This window comes from Mesoplodon densirostris, chromosome X (assembly GCF_025265405.1).
Source record: "Mesoplodon densirostris isolate mMesDen1 chromosome X, mMesDen1 primary haplotype, whole genome shotgun sequence".
Classification (NCBI taxonomy): Eukaryota; Metazoa; Chordata; class Mammalia; order Artiodactyla; family Ziphiidae; genus Mesoplodon; species Mesoplodon densirostris.
Window position 1 is genome coordinate 36,491,506 of NC_082681.1, and position 26,135 is coordinate 36,517,640.

Consider the following 26,135-nt stretch of genomic DNA (forward strand, 5'->3'; position numbering starts at 1 on the left):
AAAAGTGAAGATTGATGACTTATTAGCTGTGTATAAAGAAATGGAAAGCTGACTGCTAACTCGATAAACCTGCTTCTTAAGGGAAGAAAGGAAGCCAATTTTTAAACTTTCTTGGTCTGAGGGAGATTAGAATGAGTTTGTATGTGCCATTCTTTTTCCTGTTTAGTTTTTATTTTGGTGAGAAGATCTTGAGAAAGTTGTAAGATAATTTTTTAGCTCTTTCTTTCTTCCTGGATTCTACTCTCCTTTTCAGTGGAATCCTCAGGAAGATCCCTGTGTGCTCTAGACAGACCACTTTCCCAAGGATCCTACCTGATCCTTAAAGTGCAAAGGTTGTGACAAGCACCTGGCATATTTGACATTCCACCAGTCTGGCTAGGATTGCTGGTCTTGAGGCATTATCCTTTTTTATTAAAGTCTGTGCCATGTGATTAAAGCTAGTCTAGTGTTTCTGGACATCTTCTGCAGGCATAAAATGAGGTGAAAGGTCTTTAAGTCCCCCCAGTGGGGTAACATTGGGCTTTTGTTGCTCTGCATGTTACACAAAATGCTAGGTACAAGTCTATAAATATCACTTTGAAAGGCAGGAAAAATAATAGCAAATTGCTAATGAATGCTTGGTAGTATGTAAATATAATGATGCACTTTATATATTTTGGTAGTAGGATTGTCTTAGTCCGTTCTCGTGGTGCTGTAACAGAATACCATAGACTGGGTGGCTTATAAACAACAGAAATTTATTTTTCACAGTTCTGGGGGCTGGGAAGTTCAAGTTCAAAGTGCCAGCAGATTCGTGTCTGGAGAAGATTTGCTTCCTGGTTCATATAGATGGCTGGCTTCTAGCTGAGTCCTCACATGGTGTAAACAGCAAGGGAGCTCTCTGGGATTTCTTTTTTTTTTTTTTTTTTTTTGCAGTACGCGGGCCTCTCACTGCTGTGGCCTCTCCCGTTGCGGAGCACAGGCTCCGGATGCGCAGGCCCAGCGGCCATGGCTCACGGTCCCGGCCGCTCCACGGCATGTGGGATCCTCCCGGACCGGGGCATGAACCCGTGTCCCCTGCATCGGCAGGTGGACCCTCAACCACTACGCCACCAGGGAAGCCCCTGGGATTTCTTTTTAAGGCCACTGATCCACCTCCCTAAGGCCCCACCTCCAAATACCATCACATTGGGGATTAGGTTTCAACATTATAGTTTTGAATGGGGGAGGACACAAACAGTTAGTCTACATCAGGGATCGTTTGGGTCAGTCTGCATTGGCATGTAAATTTGACCAAAATTAGTTTGAGGGTAAGGGACCCAGAGCCAAATTGCCTCGATTTGAATCCTGACTCTTCCACTTACCAGCTCTGTGACTTTGAGCAGTTTACTTAATCTCTTTTAGACTTTTTCTTCATCTGTAAAATGGGCATCATGATAGTGTCTATCTTCCTAAAGTAGGTTGTTTTGAGGGTTAGTCAAGTTAATTCATGTGAGGTGCTCTGAACATGGCCTGCCGCATAGTAAGCACTCAATAAATGTTAGTTGTCCTTATATTTAAATGTATGCACAGAGACAGGAATGTTGTATCAACTTTGAGCCGCGATAAAGGTGCTAGTAGACTTCTACCATAAACCCATAACAAAAGCAAATGGGTTAGGGTTACTACATGTTTTTAAAGATATAATTCTATTCATTCTTTCATAAATTTGAACACAGCACATGCAAATTTATCCTTGGAGCCTTTCCCTAGAGGTGTAGAGGTATTGAATATAGTGAAATTATGCCAGAGAGCAAGGTTCTAGTAATTTCTAGCTCAGAAGAATGATTCTAGGTTTTGAGGGCTGGTGGTGTGTAGGACAGTATCATAGGTAACAGCACAGGCTTTGCAGTCGGTTGTGCCTGGGCAAGTCACTTAAGCAATTTTAACCTTTATTTTTACTTGTATAATGGAGATAATAGTCTTGTGGGGTTTCTATGAGGATTAAGTGAGATAGTGCATGTAAAGACTTTAGCCTGTTACAAAGTAAGCACTCATTAAATGATAGTTACTATTTAGTGAAAATTTATTTACTTTTGAGGTGATTTGTTCTTTTTCAACATAACATGTCAAGTTTCAGACATATTTCTCATAATGAGACTTTCTTATTCTTTTCAGTCGAAATCTTTTATCAACATTGCCAAAATACCTATTTGATCTTCCCCTTAAAGTTTTGGTCCTCAGTAATAATAAACTGGTATCCATTCCAGAAGAAATCGGGAAGTTAAAAGATTTAATGGAATTGGTGAGTAAAATAGTTGCATCGATTGTATATAATATGCATAATACATACCTTTATATTTCCGAAGATTAATTCCTTTATGGAATTTCACTGTAATTAAAAAAAATAACTTGGTATATGCCTAAGTTCACTTTAGTGAAATTTTGAGATACCATTGCTTATGTCTGATTTTAGCTCACAGCTACAATAAAAGCCTGGTTGTTCCTCAGTCCTAGTGAGGTTAGAAGGCTTGATTACAAGTCTTAAATGCTTTCAAACAAATAAGCATTTGTCTATTCATCTTGTGGACGGTAAAGGTCTTAGACCAGGAAGAGATAAGGTGGGGTTTTTTTTAAGGTTTTTCAGGGCTTCTATGAAAGCGTCGGAGAGAGGAGAGTACAATGCCTACAAACAGTAGAATTAATAAAATGACCTTCCTCTCCTATATCCTTGTGTGATTTTATGACACCAAGATAAATGGAACCAAGATAAAATGGAAAGAGGCCATTTATATAATTGATTATAGAAATTGATATAATTGATTATAGAAATATAGGAATAATTTAAAGTAATTACTTTGAACGTACCATTGTAGGTATTAAAGGACATTGAACTCTGAGAGAAACATAATCAAATCTTCAAAGCACTGAGCTGTTTTCACATTTTTCTGCTACTTCTACCTCATACAATATACCATGCTGTTTATTTTTATTTTCTGTTTTATCTTGAGTAATGCTTTCCCAATACATAGATTCTTTTAAAAAGTGTTCATAAATATGACTTTTTAATGTGTGGAGGGCCAAAAGTTTTCTTGAGGAATTTATGTACAGTTTTATAATGGGAAATTAATGTGCAAATAGAATGTAAGGAACAGAAATTTCAGGAATGTCTTTTTTTTATTCATTAGAGAATACCTACATGTGCAATTGTAATGCTAAGAAACTTCCTTGAACTTAGTCTTGTTATGTTGTAGAACCACAGAATTTTAATATTGTAAGAGGTCTTATAAGTGATCAGATATAACCACTTCTTAACGCAGGAATCCCTGACACATCTAGTTGTATATTTTCAATGGTGGACAAATCTTCGCGTGTGTGTATCTGAGGCAGCCCTAATTCTCTTTCGCAGAACTTCGTTATCTTTCTTATTTTGAATTAAGATACATGCCCCTATCACTTTTATACATTGGTCCTGGGACTACCATGTGAAGAAGTATAGAAAATGACAACTTTTCTTCCCTTCGGATATTTGTAATCTGTTGTATGTCTGCTGTCCATTTTACCAAACTCTAAGACCTGTTTTTCTGTAGTTTAAACATCTTTATTTTATTCCTTTTCATATTTTCTGTATTTCTATTCTTTATTACTTTTTATTTTTAACTATGTCTATACTGAAAATGCTCCCTTTTATTAAGGTCTCTTTTAATGTTACACTCACAAATGAACAGAAGATGCCAGATGTGATCTAACAAATTCATATTACAAGGGACCCATTACTTTGCCCTGCACACTGTTAACGTTTTTAAAGATTTTATATATATATTCTACTTTAAGATTCTGTGGCTCTGTAATTTCTTTTTCATTTAGTTTTTGGCCCTATGTTCTAAATTGTATTACATGAGATAGTTTTTGGATAAATGAAATTTCAAAAATATTTAGGATTTTTAGATTTAGTGTAGTATTTTTATTTAAATAGAATGTGAAAAAAATATTAACCGTTATTTTAGTAGGCACTATAAAATTATTGTGCTTTAAACTCTCAAAATTAGTAATGGTGGGTAGGTTGCATTAGGCTGGCTAATTGACCATTTTAAATCACACAATGAATTTGTGGATATTCCCTGTCATTGGAATGTTTTCCCAGGACACTATTCCATAAGAGTGTGGTAGCCAGCTATAGTGAAGTTCTGTCATTAGATCTAGGAAATACTCTCAGGCCTTCAATCCCCAGCAGAGTATTTTGTAGAGTACCCATTGGGGAGTGGGTCAGTATCCTGTGCCTGGGTTTATTTCTTCTGGGAAGTGGCAGCTACCTGTCAAATTTTTATGGATTTTTTGTATGGAAATCTTCAGTATTAGGCACCTTCGGGAGGAAGCCATAGTATTTGCTTTAATGGGCATTTTTCCAAAATTTTATTATCCATCATTTGGACAGTAGCCTATCTTCAACACAACAGCTAAGGTGATCCTGTCAAAACATAAGTCAGATCATGTCATACCTCTGTTTAAAAGTTTCTGGTACCTGCCCATGTCTCTGAGTAAAAGCCGAAGTCTTACGCCTCCATCCATCCTAGCCTTCCCCTTGCCCACTTCCCTCTAGCTACATGGGATTCCTTGCTGTTCTTAGTACATGTCACACATGCTTTGCCTAAGAGCCTTTACATTTATTGTTCCTTCTGTCTGGAATATTCCTTTCTTATGTTTTGGCATGGCTCATACTCTCACCTCTGATAATATTGCTCAAATATCAACTTCTTCATGAAACAATCTAAATTGCTAATATCCCTCCCCACTATTACTAGTACTGCCATTTTCCTTTACCCTGCTCTGTTTTTTGCTTCCATAGAACTTATCACCTTCTAGCATATTGTATAATCTACTCCCCCTGTTAGAATGCAAGTTCCATAAGGAGCTATGAAGGCGGGAATTTTTGTTTGTTTTATTCATTGATGTGTCCCCAGCACCTACAACAGTGCCTAACAAATAGTTTGTATTTGATAAATATTTGTTGTTGAATGAAGATGCCTTAGATATAGTTTGAAAGAAGTATATAGGATACATTTTTTAAATCGTCTGTGGGTTAGATGATTAGATATTATTTAATATTCTTTATCTTCTTTTGAATTTACCCTCCTGCCTTTTTTACTTTTGATAAAACTATATGTATGTGCCACTCCTCTCCCTCCAAGCTAATGTCAGTTCCAGAAAGTTGGAAATTGGGGGCAGTTGCAGTACAACATGAATTTCATTTGCAGTGTGTCTGGAATGACTGCTGCCTGAGATCTTGTTGCAGGTTTTTCTTCCCTTTTTTTTGATGTGATAGTAAGAAAGGGGAGGGAGAGGGACCACAGGTGAATAACTTAAGCTGTGCCTTTATCCTCTTATTATGGAAAGGTGGTATTGTTTACCTTTAAATTGGGGTTTGCATTTTAACTTAACCCTGAGACATTTCTGATTAGATCTCCTAGAATGCTTTTTGGTTATGACGTGAGCCACAAAATTTTGAGCTTGTAATCCCTCATGTTTTGTATCCCTTTGAGAAATAGTTTAGTTAAATCGATTCTGACCATGGTCTTTGGTTCTTCAGCTCACATCTGTAAATCCTTGACTTTCTCAGCTTCTGCCCAACCAAGTATCTCAAAACAACTACTATAATTGACAAATTATCACAATGATTGATAGTTGTCTTTCATTTTACCTATGAATGAAGAGCACCTGGATCATCCTTACTTCTGTTTTTAGTTGGTAAGAGTGGTCTTTAGTTGAGATTTTCAAAAGGCTGACTTATGTAGTACTAAGTTGTAACCTGACATTTTTGCACAGAAAAATATATGTTAACTGTGCTGGGTTGATTTCGCGATGTAATATAAATGGAAATCTGCCTGATAATCAGTGTTTAGAGAAATGACATTAGAGGTGACTTTTACTAGCTATTAGCCATGTGCTTTAATTTAAAAGTTGAAATACCTCTCTAGTTCTCTGTTAGTTTGTTATAACTTTATTTTCTTGTTTTCCTTAGGATATTAGCTGCAATGAGATTCAAGTTCTTCCCCAACAAATGGGAAAATTACAATCACTTAGAGAGCTAAATATAAGAAGAAATAATCTTCATGTATTGCCAGATGGTAAGATGCTCAATGTTCTTACTCACGTGAATAAGAGAGTACCTATGTAGAATTTAATTTAATTATTTTTTATTCCTGAACAGAATTAGGAGATCTTCCCTTAGTCAAGCTGGATTTCTCTTGTAATAAAGTGACCGAAATTCCAGTTTGTTACAGGAAGCTGCATCATTTACAAGTAATAATTTTGGATAACAATCCATTGCAAGTACCACCAGCGCAGGTTTGTAATTTTAAAAAATGATACTTGTTTCTTCTGTTTTTATTAAGAATTATATCTGTTACTGGTAAATCAAAAAGCATCAGAATTAAGTCAATTTGTTTTTGAGGTATTGTCTCACAGAGTTTTTCTGAGAAGTGACTTTTTCACTTTGGCAGGAGGTTTAGCGTACTTTCTAGAGAATAGGATTTGGATCACCCAGATATCACCTTTCTGCTTGTGAACTGATAATTCTGGTTGTCTGTGTTATTTTAAAAGGATAGACTATGGAGTCTCTACCTCTGTCCTACTCAGGTATATATCTACTTGAGATTTGTTGTGTGATTGATTGGAATACATTTTTAGCACTGACAGGTGGAATCATAACAGAAAGAAAAATATACAAGTGGAAAAGTTTTAATTCATACTTTTAGTTTGAGAATTAAATCCACGTGGAATCCACTAAAATGGTAGCATAGGAATACACTAAGCTGTAAACCGACGAGGACAAAGAATGAGACAGAAGAGGACAGCAGGGGAGAGATGGCAACAGAATTTTGGAAAATGGAAAATAAGTGAAATAGTGGTAACTAGGATCTCTACTTACACGGCACAAGAGTATCAGGCTGAGGAGGCACATGGCAGTGAAATGCCAGCCTGCACTCTATTTCTAAGCCACGTGCCCTGGCACTGGGTTTGTATACATCCAGAAGACAGGTTGCCTTTTTCTTCCTACAAAGGTGCATTCCACTCATTGCAAAGGAGGTACCTTTTTAGGCTGGCTGGGGTCCTGGTAGTAGCTGCCCTAGCAGGATGGGGGAAGCTGAAACTGTGTCTGCTGTGGGAGAAGGCAACAAGAAGCAAGTTGATTTTACTGTGTTAAACCTGGGAATGGCTTGAGTGTTTCTTTCGTGATTATTGAAGGAATCATGTAACTACAAATATAGGTATGAAAGACTGAAAACATGAAGGTCTGTAGAATATCTAAGGCTTTGATATCCAGTAAACTTTCTGAATGATTGGAGTGTTCTATAACATGTGATGTCTAATACCATAGCCACTTGCTATTGAGTACTTGAAATATGGCTAGTGCGACTAAGGAACCAAATTTTCAATTTAATTTCATTTTGATTAATTGGAATTTAAATAGGTTTACATGACTAGTGGTTAACATATTTGATATTACAGGTCTAAGTTGACACTCTGATTCTTGTCCTTAGCTCCACAGCTACATGACTTCCCCTCCCTTGCCTTAGCAGAAGCCTAGGGTTTACTCTGAGGAGTAGGTGGATTCTCTCAGATTCTCCTCCTCAGCTCAGCAGCCAAATGAGTATCATTCTTTGCCTCAATATAAGCCTGGAGTTTACTCTTTAAAGCAGCACTGTCTATTAGAACTTTCTGTGATTATGGAAATGTTCTAAACCTGCAGTTTGGTAGCCACAAGTGGCTAATGAGCACTTGAAAGTACATAGTGTGACTGAAGAATTGCATTTTTAGTTTTATTTAGATTAAATTTAAATTTAAATAGCCACATGTGGCTAGTGACTACTGTATTAGACCGCACAGCTATAGAGAGACTCAACCAGAGTCAGGGACTCCAGGTACAGCTGTGGGTAGGGGTGAGACCCCATACTGGAAACAGTGAATGCTTACATACTGAATGCTGGGACTCTCCAGTAGATGTCTCTTGCTTGGCTCCCAGAATACTTGCAGCCTCTCTTATATATCTCAGGCAGAGTTGGTGGATTTCTCTCTTGGTAAACTGACTGAACTAGGAGAAAAGACCTATAGATATACTGATCGCTGGCAGGCCCCTGAAGAAGTGTGCAGTCACTATCTGAAATCTTGACAGTGAGGCTCACCATTGATAAACTTCTCCCTCATACATAGAGCTTCCATTTGGCTTCTTATTGTTTCACTTTTGAAAGTGAACAGACAGCAGTGGATCACTAGATATTGCAGAAATAATTTCTAACATGAAAGACAGACCAAAAACACTGAAAGGCTTCCACTGAAACAAAATGGGTCACATTCATAGCGGTGGTAATCAGAATGACTTCTCAGCAGCAGCATGGGAAGCTAGAAGATGTTAGAATGATGCCTTCAAAGACTGAGGAACTATTTCCAACTTTATAAAGTCAAACTATCAGTTAAATGTAAGATAGAAAAAAGTTTCAAACATGAAAGATCTCAGAAATTTTAGCTCTCCTGCACCCTTTACTAGGAAGCTAGCAGAGGGTATACTATATCAAAATGAGGGAGTAAATTAAGAAAGAATTCATGTCCAAGATAAGCAGGTATGCATAGACCTAGAGAGCAACAAGTCAGTTTGGAATAGGGGGGTTGTCTCCAAAAAGAAAATAGAAAAAGAAGAAAGAAATTGATACCTGACTTGATGTGTTTGTCAATATGGAGCGATGTTTTACAGTTCTGTCAGAGTCAGGAATGAATTAGTAATAGGCATACATAAAATTATGCAAAGGAAAAAAATGGGACAAGTAGTCATTTTAGGAAAAACAAAAACTTACAGGAGAAAGGAAGTATAATCTAACTAATCTATGTAGTTCATCTGTGAATATTTTCTTGGTCATAATATTGTACATACTGGATTTTGATTTAATGAAAAATTGTGACATAGTTACAATAATAGCAGAGATTTATATGGCACTTACCATGCTCCAGGCACTGTTGAAAATGCTTTACATGCATTAATTCATTTCTTATAGCAACCCTATAAAACAGGTACTGTCATTATACCTCATTTTATATAGGTGGAAACAGAGGCATAGATGTTTAGTGACTTGTTCAAGGTCACATGGCTAGCATATGGTGGAGCCCGGTTTCAGACCAAGGTAGTCTGACTCCAGAATCCATGCTCTAACCACTATGTTATGCTTCTGAAGAGGGAGGAAGTATGTTTATATGAGTTGGTAAGGATTGGGGATGGGAGGAAGGTGGTTTGATGATATGTGATAGTGGTGGTGATCTCGTGGAGACAGCAGTGAGCGATGGCTTGAAGCGAGATCTTAATTCCCTGCCCCAGGAGTTGAACCTGGGTAGCCTGGCTGAAAACCAGGAATCCTAGCCACTAGACCACCAGGGGCTAGAGGCTAGAAACAAAGTTTCCCTGGCTCTTGCCACGTTTGAAAGCAAGAATGTTTCAAGGAGGCAAAAACTGTAAAAACAGGTACAAAGTTTAGAGACACAACACAAGTGGGAGAGCACACAGAGAAACTGTTAAGACAGAAGCAAAGCTGAGATACACACCTGGAGAGAAAGGGTGTGGGCGTCCTCCCTAATGAGCAGGAGCGCACCAGAGAGGTGATTCAAATCACTTATATAGGGCAGTTCTTCCGGGTTTCCTCTGGCCAATCATCTCGCTTTGCCTGGCTCTGAGTCCACATTTGGTTTAACTCAGGGTCTTCTCCTGTGTGCACATGCCTCTTTCAGCCAGATGGATTCCAGTGCAAGGATTTCTGGGAAGTTGACCAAACATATTATGGTCTGGCGCCCCATCCCTTCTCTGACCTCTGAGGAACCTTTCTGCGCGTGTGTAGTTGGGGAGGTCTCCTTGACCTCAAGAATGAGAAATACATGGTCTCTTTATCTTTCATCCAAGCAGGACTCAGCTCCTCCTTGCTCCTGCCATTATCTTTATCTTGGAGTATCTGTCCACAGGGGACAGGTTCCAGCTGCTCAGCCAGGGGCTCATCTATCTCATGCCTCAGTGGTAGTGGTAACATAAGGAATCTAAGTCCTCATCTTCCTTAGTAAGACCTCAATAAATAAAATATATAATTGAAAAATTAAAAAATAGCATTAGACCCATGTTATTTATAAATATGAAGGTAAAAAGCAGAAACCAACTGAAAGAGTTGAATGTGGGGACTGGGTCTTAGAGATTGAAAGGGGTGGAATGGGGGATTAAGTTTTTGTTATCAGTTTTGTAATTCACTTTGATTTTTAAAACTATGTACATGAATTATTATGATATAAATTAAATTTACAAAAGAAAGTAATTTGCCATCATTTAATTTGGAAATAGATAATTTTTAAAAATAGTTTGGACAGATAATAGGATACATTTTAATTGGTAATGTATTTATATTCTAATAGCTCAGATGTTTTAAATTTTCCTTTTAAATGAAGTTTTTCAGTGGTCAGGTCAGATCTGGTATCTATTAGGTTTATCCTTTCTACGTGGAATGATAATTACATTTTAATGTACTTTTCTTACTGTTTTCTTTGTTCATTGTTTTTGTGTGTTGCTAGGTTATGTGTGCCCATAAAACAAAACATTTTTATTCTAATTTTTGAGAAATATTTATTCGATAACACTTATGGTGACTGTAGTTAACCTTTGTAAAGCTGACTTACTGTTTTCCTACTGTGCATTGTCTATCTTTTTTATATAGAATATCTTCTTTCACATAGTATTTTTCCCTTCGTTATTCCTTTTCTTTATCACCAATGAAAATAACTTTTCAGGATATTGTCTTAGTTGAATTGACCATTTAAAGCTTTATTTTATTCTAACTGGCCTACTGTCACACCTTTCAACAAATTCATTTTTCCTATATTTACATTCTTTTGATTAGCTCTCTTCCAGTGTTTAGCCCAAATGACTTAGTGATTCTGATGAGATTACTTTAAAGAATTACATGGATTATTATTGTTTTCTGTTCTCACCACTACAGTGAATATATTTCTTTTCATTTTTTTCAAATAAAGGCAACTTTCATGAATTATAAATTTTATATTGTTTACTGGTTTGTACATTGTGCTTTTAACAAAAAAAACCCAGTGAAATACAGAAAAATTAACTTATTTTTTCTAATAAGAACAGAGACTGCAATAGAATTTTAGTTGATATCAGTGTTGTCAGATTTTTTTCACCTAGTGTCAGAAGTACAAATTATTTAAATATGCAAAGTATCTCTCATGATTGTTATGTCTCCAAATAATTTGAGATTATTAAAATTTATCAATAAATTGGTAGATGACATTTATATTTGGACCTATATAATTAAATCTTTATTATTTACTGACAGATATGTTTAAAAGGTAAAGTACACATATTTAAATACTTAAATATCCAAGCATGTTGCAGAATGGATAAGAAACCAGATTCTCTGGATCTTCCATCACTGAGTAAAAGAATGCCCTCCCAACCTCTCACAGACAGGTAATGTAATATTCTGACAGTCTCATTTCATGATGATTGTGTCTTCTTTCTATATAAAAGATACTTATTAATCTCAAGTGTACTGAATATACTTAGACTGATTGGCCCAGTGTTAAATAATTGGCTGAAGTGAAATATCACCATCATAGAATGAACTTTTGGTATACTAGAATACATTTGGAATTTTCTCAAAAATTTATTATTAAAGCTTTTAGTAGTAAAAGGTAAAGATTTGACACTATAGTACAGAAACACTAATTTCTCAGCACTTGACAACTGTTAATTTACTCCTGTGATCACTCTGTTGTACGTTTCAAATAACAAGTAGAATTTGACTTTGAGCTGAGGTTAGCGGAAGAGCAAGACATTTGGGGATACCTTTCACCTTCATATTCTTTATGTCAGGATCAAAGTTGAGTTACCATTGATGTTCTCTATGATATTGGTGTTTTTCTACTCATGAGATTTTGAAATGTTAGATTTGATATTTTGTTTTTAATTCATCCTTTCGAGATGTAGATTGGTTTGAACAATTTTATGAAAACATAATTCCGTCTAGTAGCATGGAAAATAATTTGGAGTTGGATGAGAGTATACTGTTGTTAACAGTGCAAGTTCTTGAATTCACAAATAGGACTTTTTCTTGAATATTTTTGTTGCCTCAGTAGAATTAAATATCAGAACATTAAATTTAGTTCCCAAAGATTATTTTGTTTAATATTATAAATAATAGTAGACCAAACAATTCTATAAAAATTAGAATTAATTTATATACTTATATTTAGTATGCTTTATATTTATTTAAAAATTACTTTAGTAACAGCATTCATTGTATTAGTCATTTATTTATTTTAAAAATATCAGTTGGGGCTTCCCTGGTGGCGCAGTGGTTGAGAGTCCGCCTGCCGATGCAGGGGACACGGGTTCGTGCCCCGGTCCGGGAAGATCCCACATGGCGCGGAGCGGGTAGGCCCGTGAGCCATGGCTGCTGAGCCTGCGTGTCCAGAGCCTATGCTCCACAATGGGAGAGGCCACAACAGTGAGAGGCCTGTGTACCGCTAAATAAATAAATAAATAGATAGATAGATAGTAAATAAGTAATAAAATAATAAAATAAAAAAAAATTAGTTGAATGCTTACCGGCAGGTTCAGGGTATGTTTTGTTGAATTATATACACATTGGCCTTGGCCCTCATGAAGCTCACATTCTAGTGGAGGATGTCAGTCAGTAAATAAAGCAAGAACACACACACACACACACACGTATAATTTCAAATTGTGGTGACTGCTTTGAAAGAAAGGAACAGGTTTCAGGAGTGTGGTCAGGGAATGTCTCTTTGAGAAGGTGAGGTTTTAAGTCAAGACATGGAAGGAGAAAAGCTAGCTGTGGCAAGAGTGAGGGGAAGAGCATTTCAGGCAGAAATAATGCCATGTGCAAAGGCGTTAAGTTAGGAAGAAACTTGGTGTGTTAAAAAAACTGAAAGGAGGCCAACATTGTGGTACAAGTTGATTTTGGAGAGGTAGTCAGGGCTGAAGTCATGTGGGGGCTTTGGAGGCTGTGGTAAGGAGTTTGAATTTTATTTAAAGTACAGTGGGAAGTCATTGGACAGTTATAAACAGGAGAATAACATGATCTGAATTATGTTTTAAAAAAACTATTTTGGCTCTTACAGAGAGAATACATTGGAAGTATACAAGAGTAGAAGTACAGGGACTAGTTAGGTTGTTGTGGTACTGCCAAGAGATCAAGGGGTCTTGAATAGGGTTATTGCAGTAGAGATTAAAAGGAGTGGACAGAATTGAGATATATTTTGGAGATGTTCTCTAGCAGTGCCGTCCAATAGAAAGGCAATGTGAGCCATGTAAGTAATATTAAATTTTCTTGTAGCCCACTTAAAAAAAGTAATAAGCAGGTGAAATTAATTTTAATAATGTATGTTACTTAACCCAGTATATCATATGTCATTTCAACATATAATTAAATGTAAAAAATTAGTAAGTTATTTCACATTCTTTTTCTTCCTTTTAAATCTTTGAAATCTAGTATGTATTTTACATTTATAGCATGTCTCAATTTGGACTAGTCACATTTCAGATGCTCAATAGCCATATATGACTGGTGGCTACTGTATTGGACAGTGCAGGTCAATAGAGTTTATTTATGAGTTGGCTTTTGGGTGTGCTTGTCTCTCACTCACAGCTGGTACTGAATTACTTAGAAAGTTCTCGTACTTTGAGTTTCACACTCATGTTCTTGGCTATATGGTTCTTACTACTTTCCGTGCCTTGACTATTTTGTGAACTCTTTATTTTACATAGGCATTACAGTAGCTATACTTATCATCAGCTTTTGGAGTCAGACATAATATGCCTGTGAAGCTCTTCTCCGACCCTTAATAACTGTATGTCCTTGTGTCATGATATCTCTGGTTCTCAGCTTTATTATATGTGAAAAGGGAAATAACCATATGGATGCTGTCAGGATTAAATGAAATAATGTATATAGAGTACTTAACACAATGTCTTACCCATAATAATTCCTCAACAAATAGCTTATTATTATCGTCTATTATGAATACACCAGTGTATTTTAGTATAGTACATGGATGTATTATTGTGCAGTGGAGTCAGATGGATTTCAGTTCTAATCATGGTTTAACCTCTCTCTTAATTCCTCTATGGGCTGTGTAAATTATTTAATCTCTCTGAGCCTGTTTCTTTATTTAAAATGTTAGCAATACACACTTCATAAGCTTGTTGTGAGAATTAAATGTGTGCTTGGCAACTAGTTCAATGAATAATATTCAGTAAATGTCATAATTTTTCCCCTTGGGAAGTTAACTTTTATAAGCTGTATTATCTTCATTTGTAAAAAGAAATAATGCGTAAATTGTATAATGTAAGGATTATAAATAAAATATTATGTGTACCTGGCATAGTATCTAACACAATGTAGACACTCAACAAATGCTAGCAATTGTTGCCTCTTTTCATCCTTCAAGGTTCATCTCAAATGCCACTTTCTTGGATGAGGCCTTTCCTAACCTTACCAAGGAGAATTAGTTAATCTCTCTTTTCTCACAGCACTTTATATTTACCTTTGTCATATTCTTCAAAACATATAAACATACTCCCTTCCCCTCTGGGCTGAGAGCCCTTTGAAGCCAAACATTTTAAAATTCATCTCATCTCAGGTGTTCAGCGTAGTGCCTTGACACTTGGTAATTGCTTCCCCAAGTTTGTTGAATACTTTTGAAAAGTATAAAATCAGTATTTGGGGAGGAAGTATAGCATAGTGATTAAGATCAGGGACTTCAGTGTTAGATAATCTTGGGAACAAATTTAGACTGCCATTTGCAATTTGCATGTCATTGGGCAATTTTTTCAACCCCTCCTGGCCTCACTTTCCTCTTCTGTAAAATGAGAAAGCACCAATAACCTGCTAGAGTTTTCACAAGGAATGTATAAGGTATTACCTTTAAAGCACCTAGCCCAATTCTTGGCACATAATCAGTGGTCAGTGTAGACTGTATAGTAAATTTGCAAATTAAAGTGAAAAATATTTTGCAACCCGGGTGGCATACTGTAATTCAGAAATTTGCAAGGACAGCTCTATCCTCACACCAAAACAATTGCTTATTCAATGCATCACAGACTTTTTTTTGCCTTTTTTCTCTTTTCTTAATTACTAAATGGGCCTTATTTACAAAGCTAAAATATATTTTTAAAGATAATGAAGAAAAAACTATGAATTAAAGTTAAAAAACATTTCAGCGTTCTGTGGTGAAATTTGTCAAACTGATAAAAATAGGTCTTTATCAAGATGATTTTCTAGCAGGGCTGTCTGCTTTTCTGAATCTCAGGAGAAATAATAAGCTATTGTTAAGTTTTTACAACAGAGCACATGAAAGAAAAATATTACATGAGGGACATGAATAAAGTGTTTTGTATGATCTGATATTTTTCTCCTCATGTCTTTAAGGATCCTACATATCAAAAATGTGTAAGACTGTATTATCTAGGGAAATTTTAGGTCAATTATGTATTATCTATTTAAGAAGAAAACCCTAACTGCCCTTAGAATTTGTATTTCCATAGTATGGAAGATTTTTATCCAAATAAAAATCATGGCCCTGACTCTGGAATTGGAAGTGATAATGGAGAGAAACGATTGTCTACAACGGAAGTGAGTCTTCTCTATTGCTGAACTGTTTTATTTTAAAATTTTATTAGAGCTTTGAAATAGATAGACACTTGCACACACTTGATTTCTTTTGCTTAAAAATATGATCATCATGCATTTTATGACTTCAGATGAAAAAAAGACATGCACGTTTTAAAAAGCAGAACAGTAAACCTCATATTAATTTTTGGTTTGAAAACTGGAGATTTAAATCAGATGTTCTATACTTAAGATGTGATATTAAAGCAACTTAATCCTTATCATATGTTTAAAACACCTCATTTTTACTTTTTGCTTATTCTGTTCAGCCATCAGATGACGACACAATCAGCCTTCATTCTCAAGTCTCAGAATCAAATAGAGAGCAGACATCAAGAAATGACAGTCACTCAGTAGGAAGTAAACCTGATTCTCAGAAAGGTAATTCATATGGTGTCTGCTATTTTTATATCATGTACATAGCTCTTATTAAAATGAATATTTTATTAAAAATGGCCTTTAAAAAATTATAGTATCTTTGGCCAACTCTTTTATTGGGAAAATATACTTTTTTCTAAGCACTGCAGTGTCAGAGAATACTGTTTACTCTTCATATTTTCTAATAAATATTAATCTCCACTTAGACCAGGAGGTGTATGATTTTACTGACCCCAACACAGATGATGTAGCAGTTCCTGAACAGGGAGATGCACCTATTGGATCATTTGTCGCTTTCCTTAAGGTAAAGAAAACTTTGAACAAGTATCAATAACATGTTCTCCTTAATCTCACAAAAGTGAACAATACATTTGAAAATGATAACTTTCTTTTATATAAGGGAAAAGAAAAAGGCCCTGAAAAATCTCAGAAAAATGAAGAATTGGGAGATGAAAAGAGGTAAGCTCACACTAATTCTCAAATTGAAATGTTACTTACTAATACTTGAAATATTCTTTAGATATTTCTACTTGAACGAATATTTTTTTCGTTCATTTACCTGTTAAGTTCAGATAGTTAATTTGTGAATATTTCATCTGTCTGCATTCCTCAATTAAACTGAAAATTATACTGAACATACAAGTTGAGTGTAGTATATACACTGTTTTCCCCTATAAGTGTAATTATAATATCACCTATTTTTATTACTGAAGAATACTGTACCTTCCCATACATTGCCTCATTTGAGCTATCTAACAACTCTTTAAAACAGATGGTATTGGCATAATTTGACCAATAAGGATACTGAGGCTTGGAGTTTCAAATGTCTGGAACTCAGGTGTTCTGACTCTTGGTCTAATACACTTTCCGTTTCATCAGACTGGTTATGGTAATTTTAAGGGTATTTACTTCTCTATTTTATTAAAATAATTGTACTTTGGATCTTTTCTGTATCATTTATCTTATGAAATGATGGAATATGACCTACCACATTTTTCAGTCACTCCTTCAAGTTACTTCATAGCTGCAGGAAGGAAGGAACATTTGTTGAATACCTACCATATACCAGGATCTGTGCTATGTGCTTTGCCACGTTCCTTACTTAATCTTCACTAAATCCTGTGGGGTGGATATTGTCCACATTTTTACAGGTGAGGAAGGTGAAGCTCAGAGGCTAAAGTTTCTTGTCTAGAACTACTTAGCTAGTGTCCACTAGAACCTTGGGTGTGAACCTAGCTCTCTCTCTCTGATCCCCAAGTTTTTCTATTTTCTCTGCATTGTGCTTCCCCCAAATGACCTCATTGGTAACTTTTTAACAGTCATTAATTAATCATCTCTGGTACCCCATAAGGAGATACAGTGCTTTGTCTTGTACCCTGTATTTCATTCGTCTCTTACTTTCTCACCTTGTCTCATGAGGACAGTTGCCTATACTTGAGAGTCTCCAGTGGCATGCAAGATATGGTAAAGATACAGAATCTTAGGCTTGGTACCATTTTTTAAATGAAATACCTTTGGGGTAAAATTACTAGAGTTTGGAGGACAATTTTAAAATTTCTTTGTTCTTTTTGAATGATAAAACTATATATTTTAATGAGTATTTTTTTGGCAAATTGCCAATCTCTCTGAATCTATTTTGCATTTCCACTACTTAAACATCTTACATAGAGATTTTGAAAATCAAAATGAATAAACTGATAAGAGTAGAGTGGCTTGATAAAATGAGAGATTTTCATAACATTTTCTGTCTCTAAAGACAGGCCAAATAGAGCTCTGTGGTCCTTATTACACTCAAGATGGAGAATATGCATTGTTAAATTACTATGGCCATTACACATTTCAGAAATTACAAAATGGTGGTGCAGTTTACCTTTTAGCCATTAATTATATTAATATGACCACTATGCCACGTTTCCTATTGAGAGGATAGATATGTTTTTATATTCCTTAAATATTCTTTATTTCTTATTTTAACATTTTAAATACAAGGACGTTATAGGGCTTTAGCTTTCACATGCTATTAAAAATAAAAAATGGTTTCTACGTTTGGAAGCTGGCATAAAATATCATCTGCCTTACTTTTTGGATAACCATGTTTGTGTCACCTTTCAGGCTTGGGAAAGAGCAATTACTTGCCGAGGAAGAAGATGATGGTTTGAAAGAAGTAACTGATTTGAGGAAAATAGCCGCTCAGTTATTGCAGCAAGAGCAGAAGAACAGGTATCTTTTTCAATAATGAGATTTAAGTGGGCAACTTTTATAATCATTAAATCTGAGTATTTAAAGATTATCAAATAAACAGTAAACAATAGGACCATTTTAAGATCTATTTCAAGGGACTAACTACTAAAAGACAATAGGAAATAGTTAGAGAAATATAAAGTTACATATACAATTAACATAATACTTTATACTCATCTAGTCATTATATTTAATTATTGCTTTAGTATCTCTTTTTTATTCCTGGTGCTAAAGAATAATAATTGTTGATACTCACCTTAGCTCACAGTAGCATTAGATATGTTATGAGCATTTTTTTCCAAGTACGTGTCACAAGTATATAATGTGCTTTTTATCAGATTTTGAGTTTTTTGGGATATGTGTAAACTCCTTAAAATTGAACTGAATTATATAATCGTTGATTAAATCAGTGTGACGATTTGAGAGTCACAGGTTCACTTTAGTCTGTTTCTTGGTCAAGGAGCATTTCTCCCTCTGGCTGGGCTTTCTCCAAATGAGTGTTATTGGCAATGAGGAGGACATTGCGTTAATGAGTGTAAAATCAGTGCAGGTCCATTTTTAATACAGAAAAAGTTCTATGTGCTGCTGAGGGCCAGCTTTATTGCTATCTTCATGTACTGAGAGTACTGCATTTATAGTTTTGAAATAATAAAGCATATCTGAGATTTTTTTGTTTTGAGAAAATTAAAAGAATAATTTTGGTGCACTTAACATGGATAACTATTAAGCATTTTACTTATTCAAAGCAATAAATGTTTATGGATCACATGACCATGTTTTGGGAAGCTTAAAAAAGTATACTGGCATTTCAAAGATGCTTTGAAAAATAATTACTATTAAAATTTATTCAATGACAGATGTGTGGTTTTAGGGGCCACTATTTTTTAAAAATAATCACTCAGTATCTTTTTTTGCACTGCTACTACATTTATAGAATTGAAAACCATACTAGAAAATATCACTCATCTTTATCCCTTCTATATCTAATGTATCCTCACTCTCAATTGACATTTTTCTTCTGCCATAACTTTCTGTCACCCTTTTCTGCGAATCTTATCTTCTAATCTTTTCCTATGATTCATTTTTAACTGGGCTTTTTAAAAATTGGCTACTTATGAGGTTGTGTGTGTTTTCCCCCTTCAGTATAATTAAAGTATTGATCTCCCCATTGGTTTAAGAGGTTTGATGAAGCAAGCCACCACCTGCTCTGTGTAGCTTAAAAAATAGTTGAGTTTCTACCTCTCTACTTGGCAGGTGAAAAAATTGCATTTATCTTTATGGACAGAGAATACTGATTTTATAAGAACCCACAACAATATCCATTTCTCTCATTGTGTTAAGAATAGCATTTGAGTGCATAATGTTAGATTTTAACATTGCCATATATAACATTTCTATATTTTCAATTTTCTCCTATTGTTGTATTAGTTTTTCATCTATCCCTCTGACAAATTATTCTTTCTAGCCTAGATACAACATCAGATGATGTTTCATAGGTCTTGTTTTTGTGATAGTTTTGTAATCAGTACAAAGCAGCGCCTAGCACTGCCTTGTACATAGTAGGTACTCAGTAATACTGTTACTGGTTAATTAATTGCTTGAAAATGAAATCAACAAATTTAAAGCTAATAGGAACCATTAATTTAGTTAATTTGTTCTCTCTACATAATTTCTGTTATTTTTTGAGATTTATACAAAATTAATTCCTCTCTCTCTGAACTGTTTCTCTACTTCATCCTCCTTTTCAGATGTTAGTGCATACAAATATAAGAGCTTTTTGGATTAAATATTAATATGCAGTGACATTAACATTATAACTATGTCTAATTTTTGAAGGCATTAAAATTTTATAATATCTGCTCATAAAGTAAGGAGTACACTTTACTTTTAAAATTTGTAATCTGTAGACGATTTAAATTAGATCCCAGAATTTTCTTATGCTGAATCTAGTGTTTTCTCCATTAAATGATCTCATCCTTTCTTCTAAAATATGTTGCTATTGCTTATATGTCTTAGATGTAGATAATTAAAATTTTTTGTTTACTGTTACAATACTAAAATTTGAATGAGTCCAAAAAGTCAAAAGTAATCTTGTATAAGAATATATGCCTTAGAGGATTTGAGTTTGTATACCTTCTCTGGTTGTAGTTTTTCCCTTTCACACTGTATTGTTTTAGATTCCAACTTTATTAATGAAGAATCTGAAATGCTATTTAAAATTGCAAGTCAACCAGGAGTTGTAAAATTTCTTTTTAAGTTTTAACATAATAATTGTAATGTTTTTGTTTGTTTATTGTTAGTCTTGATTTAAAATAATTTATCTGGGGTAAGATTATCTTTGTATATCAGGAAGTACCACTTAAGACTCCTACTTTGACTGTATGCTTACTATTTAACTGCTCTTTAGCTAGCTACTAGTCAAAGGTAAATGCAGTGTTAGCTCTCAGCTAAAAGAAGCCATGCATGTACTCCAAAATTAGAGGCAATTTAAAAATTGCTTATGTTGAGTTTAGTGATGATTTTCTTAGAGCAGCTTTGACTTGTTTAGTTCGTACTGTTTTTTAAAATATCTGTGATTCTTAAAGAAGGTTTATACTAGTACTTGGTGGATGAAACTATCCTAGGAAAGTAACAAGAAGATATCACACAGAATTAATAATCAAAAAGGGTGGGGAAAAGGATCACCAAATAAACCATCAAGTAGATAACTCATAAGTGTTCAAAGTCTGAAGCCTAGTTATTTAGAAGACTGCCCCTTCTTTGAGATGCATAGATTAAACTACTTTGTATTGACAGTTTATTGTTAAATTTTTAAAAGCTAATCTTTATCCCCTTTGTCAAACTATTGGATTATTTCTACTTTATTTGAGTGTATTGAAGTCCCCCTGAATCAATGACTTGTCTATATTAAAATAGCTATATTAAAGATCTATATTAAAGATCTATATTAAGATCTATATTAAACTAGATCTCCACAAATCATAATTTTGTCTCCACAAATCATAATTTTATCTTCACTATAATTTGGGAAGCTAAATAAAAAACTATTGTCTTAAAATAATGTTGCTCTGTAAATTACTTAGCCAATTCTTCAAATTTCCACCAACTCTACTTATGTATGTTAACATTAGAGAAGTGGTTACTGCTCTTCTTATACTGATTTTCTTATTACATGTCTGATTAAGTAGACGTTTAACTGGCTTCTTAAAATTTGTTTGATTATCATCCTAAAGAAAGGATTATAATACATGCAAGCAATGAATAGCTTCAGTTGACTGGTTCCCATTGCATGTTCATTCCTACAAACTTATTCTATAGTATTTTCTATTATGTCTTTACTTTTAATAATTATTTTATTTGCTTTTAGGTGTGTCCTGAGAATTTTTACTTACTGTGCAAACATGTGCTTCTGAGTACTATGAGATATAGCTAAATTTTAAAAAGTAATTATGAAAAGTTATATTGAAGTATAATTAATTAAGGATCATGGAAAACAAAATCAGATTTTGAGCAGTTTATTATTTTGGTTTAGAATTATAGAAATTATGTACATTACCTTTTCATGTGATTTTTTTTTTCTGATCATGTGAATTCTAATTTGAGGAGCACCATGTTAATCTCTAGCTTGTTATAACTAATCAGGTAGTTCTCGCAACCCTTAAAATCTATCCATTCTTCCTTTTCTGCTTGCTTTACTAATGACTTCCCTATCCTCTCCCAAAACATCTTACTTCTTCCATCTTTTGGTTTGGTTGATGTACGTGAAATGTGAATACAGACGGAGACCTTTATGTTATAGAGCATCATTCAGTGAAAAACTCTTCCAGAGGACCAGAGCAGCAGGACGTGCATCAAGGTATCTAGAGTTTGTGGACGCCTTAAGTATTAAGGGGCCAGGTTGATGCAGCTGAATTATATAGAATTATATAGTCTTTTACTTAAAACTCAGTACTGGTACCTGGATTGGGGAAGTGTCTTAATAATCTAGAAGAGGTATTTAGATAAAACAGACATTTATTTTAACTTTGAGTGTCACAGAGTAAAATATTAAATATCAATTGTACACAAAATTTTTCATATGAGAATTTTCAAGTACATAAAAAATATTTTATAGGTAAGTAGATCTCAACTTTTTTTCTTTCTGCTCCAATATGACTTATACACATAAATAATCACAACACTAGTGAGTATGGTATGGGGAGAATTAAGAATTTACTGCAGTGAAGGGCACTGTAGTTTGACCTCCCCTTCCCAGGGAATAATTCTGACATTGCCCCCCAGGATACTTCACACTGCTATATCCTTTTTAAATTAAGATATTTTTCTCTTTCAGTTTTATTGAGATACAGTTGACATACAGCATTGTATAAGTTTAAGGTGTTCGGTATAATGATTTGACTTACATACATCATGAAGTGATTATCACAAGCAGTTTAGTGAACATCCATCATCTCATATAGATACAGATCTAAAGAAATAGAAAAACATTTTTTCCTTGTGAAGAGAACTCTTAGGATTTACTTCCTTTTTTAAAAATCACTCTTTAATGATATAATTTTTCCTCATAGTCTGAGATAATTTATTATCTAAATTCTTCTGCATTTGGGGATTCAGTACAATTTTAGTGCCTGCCCACACAAAGGTGTCAGTAATCTCGAAATTGTTTGGTGCAAAGCTACACTGCTTTGCTTGTGATAGTTGACCTTTGCCCCTCACTGGGACTTCTTCCTGGTGAGGCTCTACTAGATCTAAGCTAGTGAGGAAACTAGGGCAATGGAAATTGGTTTCTTTATGTTATCCATCTTTCTGGAATTACCCACTTATATTTATTTCATTATGTGTTTTAATAGTTAATATGTAGCTTTAATTTGGAATTTCTTTTCTCCTGTGTACTCTTTTGATAGTTGACATCTGATGATACTATTTTGAATAAAAGGCAGATATTCTACTCCTTATAAAACTAAACTTAAAATTGAAAATTAAGATAACATTTATATCTATACTAAATGGATAAATATTAAGAACTTTTAAATATGTTACTTATATTAAAGAAAGGTAGTTAATAATTCATTACTTTTGACTTTGAGATTAACACTTAGAATTACATAAAATTATGGACAAATAGTTCCCTCATACAGTGGTTTATCATTCTTTTCTTTTTTTGGTTTTCTTCGAATACTGTTTCATTTGGTTATTAAAAGTTTAATAAACTTGTGGAGTTTTTTTTAAAGAATTGAACTTTAGCACTGGCTTTGCATTTTGAATTAAGTTTTATTGGCATTTGGCAAAATGATTATTACATCAGCATGATCCTGTCATTTGCTATCCTGGGAAAACTAAATCAGTTATGATGGTACCTAAACAATCTGCATCTCTTTATCTTCTGTCTCAGCCAAAAGTTAGATATGCACAGGGAAATAGCATGGCTAGAAGATATCCAAGCCTTGAGAAAGGGTTTATAAGAGAAGATGCATGGAAGAGTTGGTGAACTTCATTCCGTCATAATAGCCAGTGGTCTTATGAGCATCTGATCTAAATAACATTTAAATATTGTTTTCTAGCAAAGATCTTCATGGACCAGATGCAGTTATTTATGGACATCTTTTATATCATGTATATACACTATTCTCTTTAATATACTATGGAATTAATGTGTTGATTTACTTCTAGGATTCTTAATCATTCAACTTCTGTCACAAGAAACAAGCCAAAACAAACTGTGGAATGCGAAAAGAGGTATAAAAATATCTTAGTTCTTATAGTTAATATTTTATAATGAAAGTTGATCCTTTAACAGTAATGATCCTATATGTGGGCTTTAATTGAATAATTGATATCAGTTTAATATAACTAGATAATTTAGAGAAGAAATGTGCTTTTTTTTTTTTAAAGAAATGTGTTATACAGCACAGGTTTAATTGACTTTTGATGTAAACAAATCCAAAAATGCTGATTTTATCTTTTTGTACTCATACCTGCATTTTTTCTTGATGACAGATTCATTTATCCCTTTAGCAAACATATATCGTATTACTGTTACTGTCAAGAATAATGTGTTTCATCATTGATTGCGTTTATTCTCTCTGTATTGTTTACTTTTTTCTTTTTTTAAATTAATTTTATTGGAGTATGGTTGCTTTACACTGTTGTTTTAGCCTCCACTGCACAACAAAATGAATCAGCCATACACATACAGATATCCCCTCCCTTTTGGACTTCCCTTCCATTTAGGTTACCTCAGTGCATTAGGTAGAGTTCCCTGTGCTATACAGTATGTTCCCATCAGTTGTCTATTTTATACATAGTATCAATAACGTATATTTGTCAATCCCAGTCTCCCAATTCCTCCCACCCCACCCCTTTCCCCCTGTGTATCCATACATTTGTCCTCTACATCTGTGTCTCTATTTCTGCTTTGCAAATACGATCATCTATACCATATTTCTAGATTCCACATATATGTGTTGCTATACTATATTTGCTTTTCTCTTTCTAGCTTCACTCTGTATGACACTCTCTAGGTCCATCCATGTCTCTACAAATGACCCAATTTTATTCCTTTTTATGGCTGAGTAATATTCCATTGTATATATGTACAACATCTTTATTCATTCATCTGTTGATGGGCATTTAAGTTGCATCCATGACCTGGCTATTGTAAATAGTGTTTCAGTGAACATTGGGGTGCATGTGTCTTTTTGAATTACGGTTTTCTCTGGGTATGCCCAGGAGTGGGATTGCTGGATCATATGGTAGTTCTATTTTTAGTCTTTTTAGGACCATCCATACTGTTCTCCATAGTGGCTGTAACAATTTACATTCCCACCAACAGTGCAAGAGGATTCCCTTTTCTCCACACCCTCTCCAGCATTTACTGTTTGTAGATTTTTTTGATCATGGCCATTCTGATTGGTGTGAGGTGATACCTCATTGTAGTTTTGATTTACATTTCTCTAATGATTAGTGATGTTGAGCATCCTTTCATGTGTTTGTTGGCAATCTGTATATCTTCTTTGGAGCAATGTCTATTTAGGTCTTCTGCACGTTTTGGGATTGGGTTGTTTGTTTTTTTGATATTGAGCTGCATGAGCTGCTTGTGTATTTTGGAGATTAATCCTTTGTCAGTTGCTTCATTTGCAAATATTTTCTCCCATTCTGAGGGTTGTCTTTTCGTCTTGTTTATGGTTTCCTTTGCTGTGCAAAAGGTTTTAAGTTTCATTAGGTCCCATTTGTTTATTTTTGTTCTTATTTCCATCTCTCTAGGAGGTGGGTCAAAAAGGATCTTGCCGTACTGTGATTTATGTTATAGAGTGTTCTGCCTAGGTTTTCCTCTAAGAGTTTTATAGTGTCTGGCCTTACATTGAGGACTTTAATCCATTTTGAATTTATTTTTGTGTATAGTGTTAGGGAGTGTTCTAACTTCATTCTTTTACATGTAGCTGTCCAGTTTTCCCAGCACCATTTATTGAAGAGGCTGTCTTTTCTCCATTGTATATTCTTGCCTCCTTTATCAAAAATAAGGTGACCTTATGTGCATGGGTTTATCTGTGGGCTTTCTATCCTGTTCCATTGATCTATATTTCCATTTTTGTGCCAGTACCATACTATCTTGATTACTGTAGCTTTGTAGGATAGTCTGAAGTCCGGGAGCCTGATTCCTGCAGCTCCGTTTTTCTTTCTCGATATTGCTATGGCTGTTTGGGGTCTTTTGTGTTTCCATACAAATTGTAAAATTTTTTGTTCCAGTCCTGTGAAAAATGCCATTGGTAATTTGATAGGGATTGTATTGAATCTGTAGTTTGATTTGGGCAGTATAGTCATTTTCACAAT

At 34.5% G+C, this 26,135-nt stretch overlaps 1 protein-coding gene across 2 annotated transcripts in view; it reads left to right on the forward strand.

Annotated features, from left to right (window-relative positions):
• Nucleotides 1-26,135, forward strand: part of LRCH2 (leucine rich repeats and calponin homology domain containing 2) — a 98,378-nt gene that overhangs the window by 34,147 nt on the left and 38,096 nt on the right. The window contains exons 3-13 of one of the 2 annotated variants that reach the window (XM_060086622.1): nt 2,137-2,263; nt 5,978-6,083; nt 6,167-6,303; nt 11,331-11,464; nt 15,563-15,650; nt 15,956-16,067; nt 16,271-16,368; nt 16,465-16,523; nt 18,177-18,284; nt 22,105-22,161; nt 23,976-24,041. In XM_060086622.1, coding sequence (XP_059942605.1) covers nt 2,137-2,263; nt 5,978-6,083; nt 6,167-6,303; nt 11,331-11,464; nt 15,563-15,650; nt 15,956-16,067; nt 16,271-16,368; nt 16,465-16,523; nt 18,177-18,284; nt 22,105-22,161; nt 23,976-24,041 — 1,092 coding nt within the window. The remainder of the gene's footprint in view (nt 1-2,136; nt 2,264-5,977; nt 6,084-6,166; nt 6,304-11,330; nt 11,465-15,562; nt 15,651-15,955; nt 16,068-16,270; nt 16,369-16,464; nt 16,524-18,176; nt 18,285-22,104; nt 22,162-23,975; nt 24,042-26,135) is intronic. The other variant, XM_060086623.1, reaches the window with a different exon arrangement.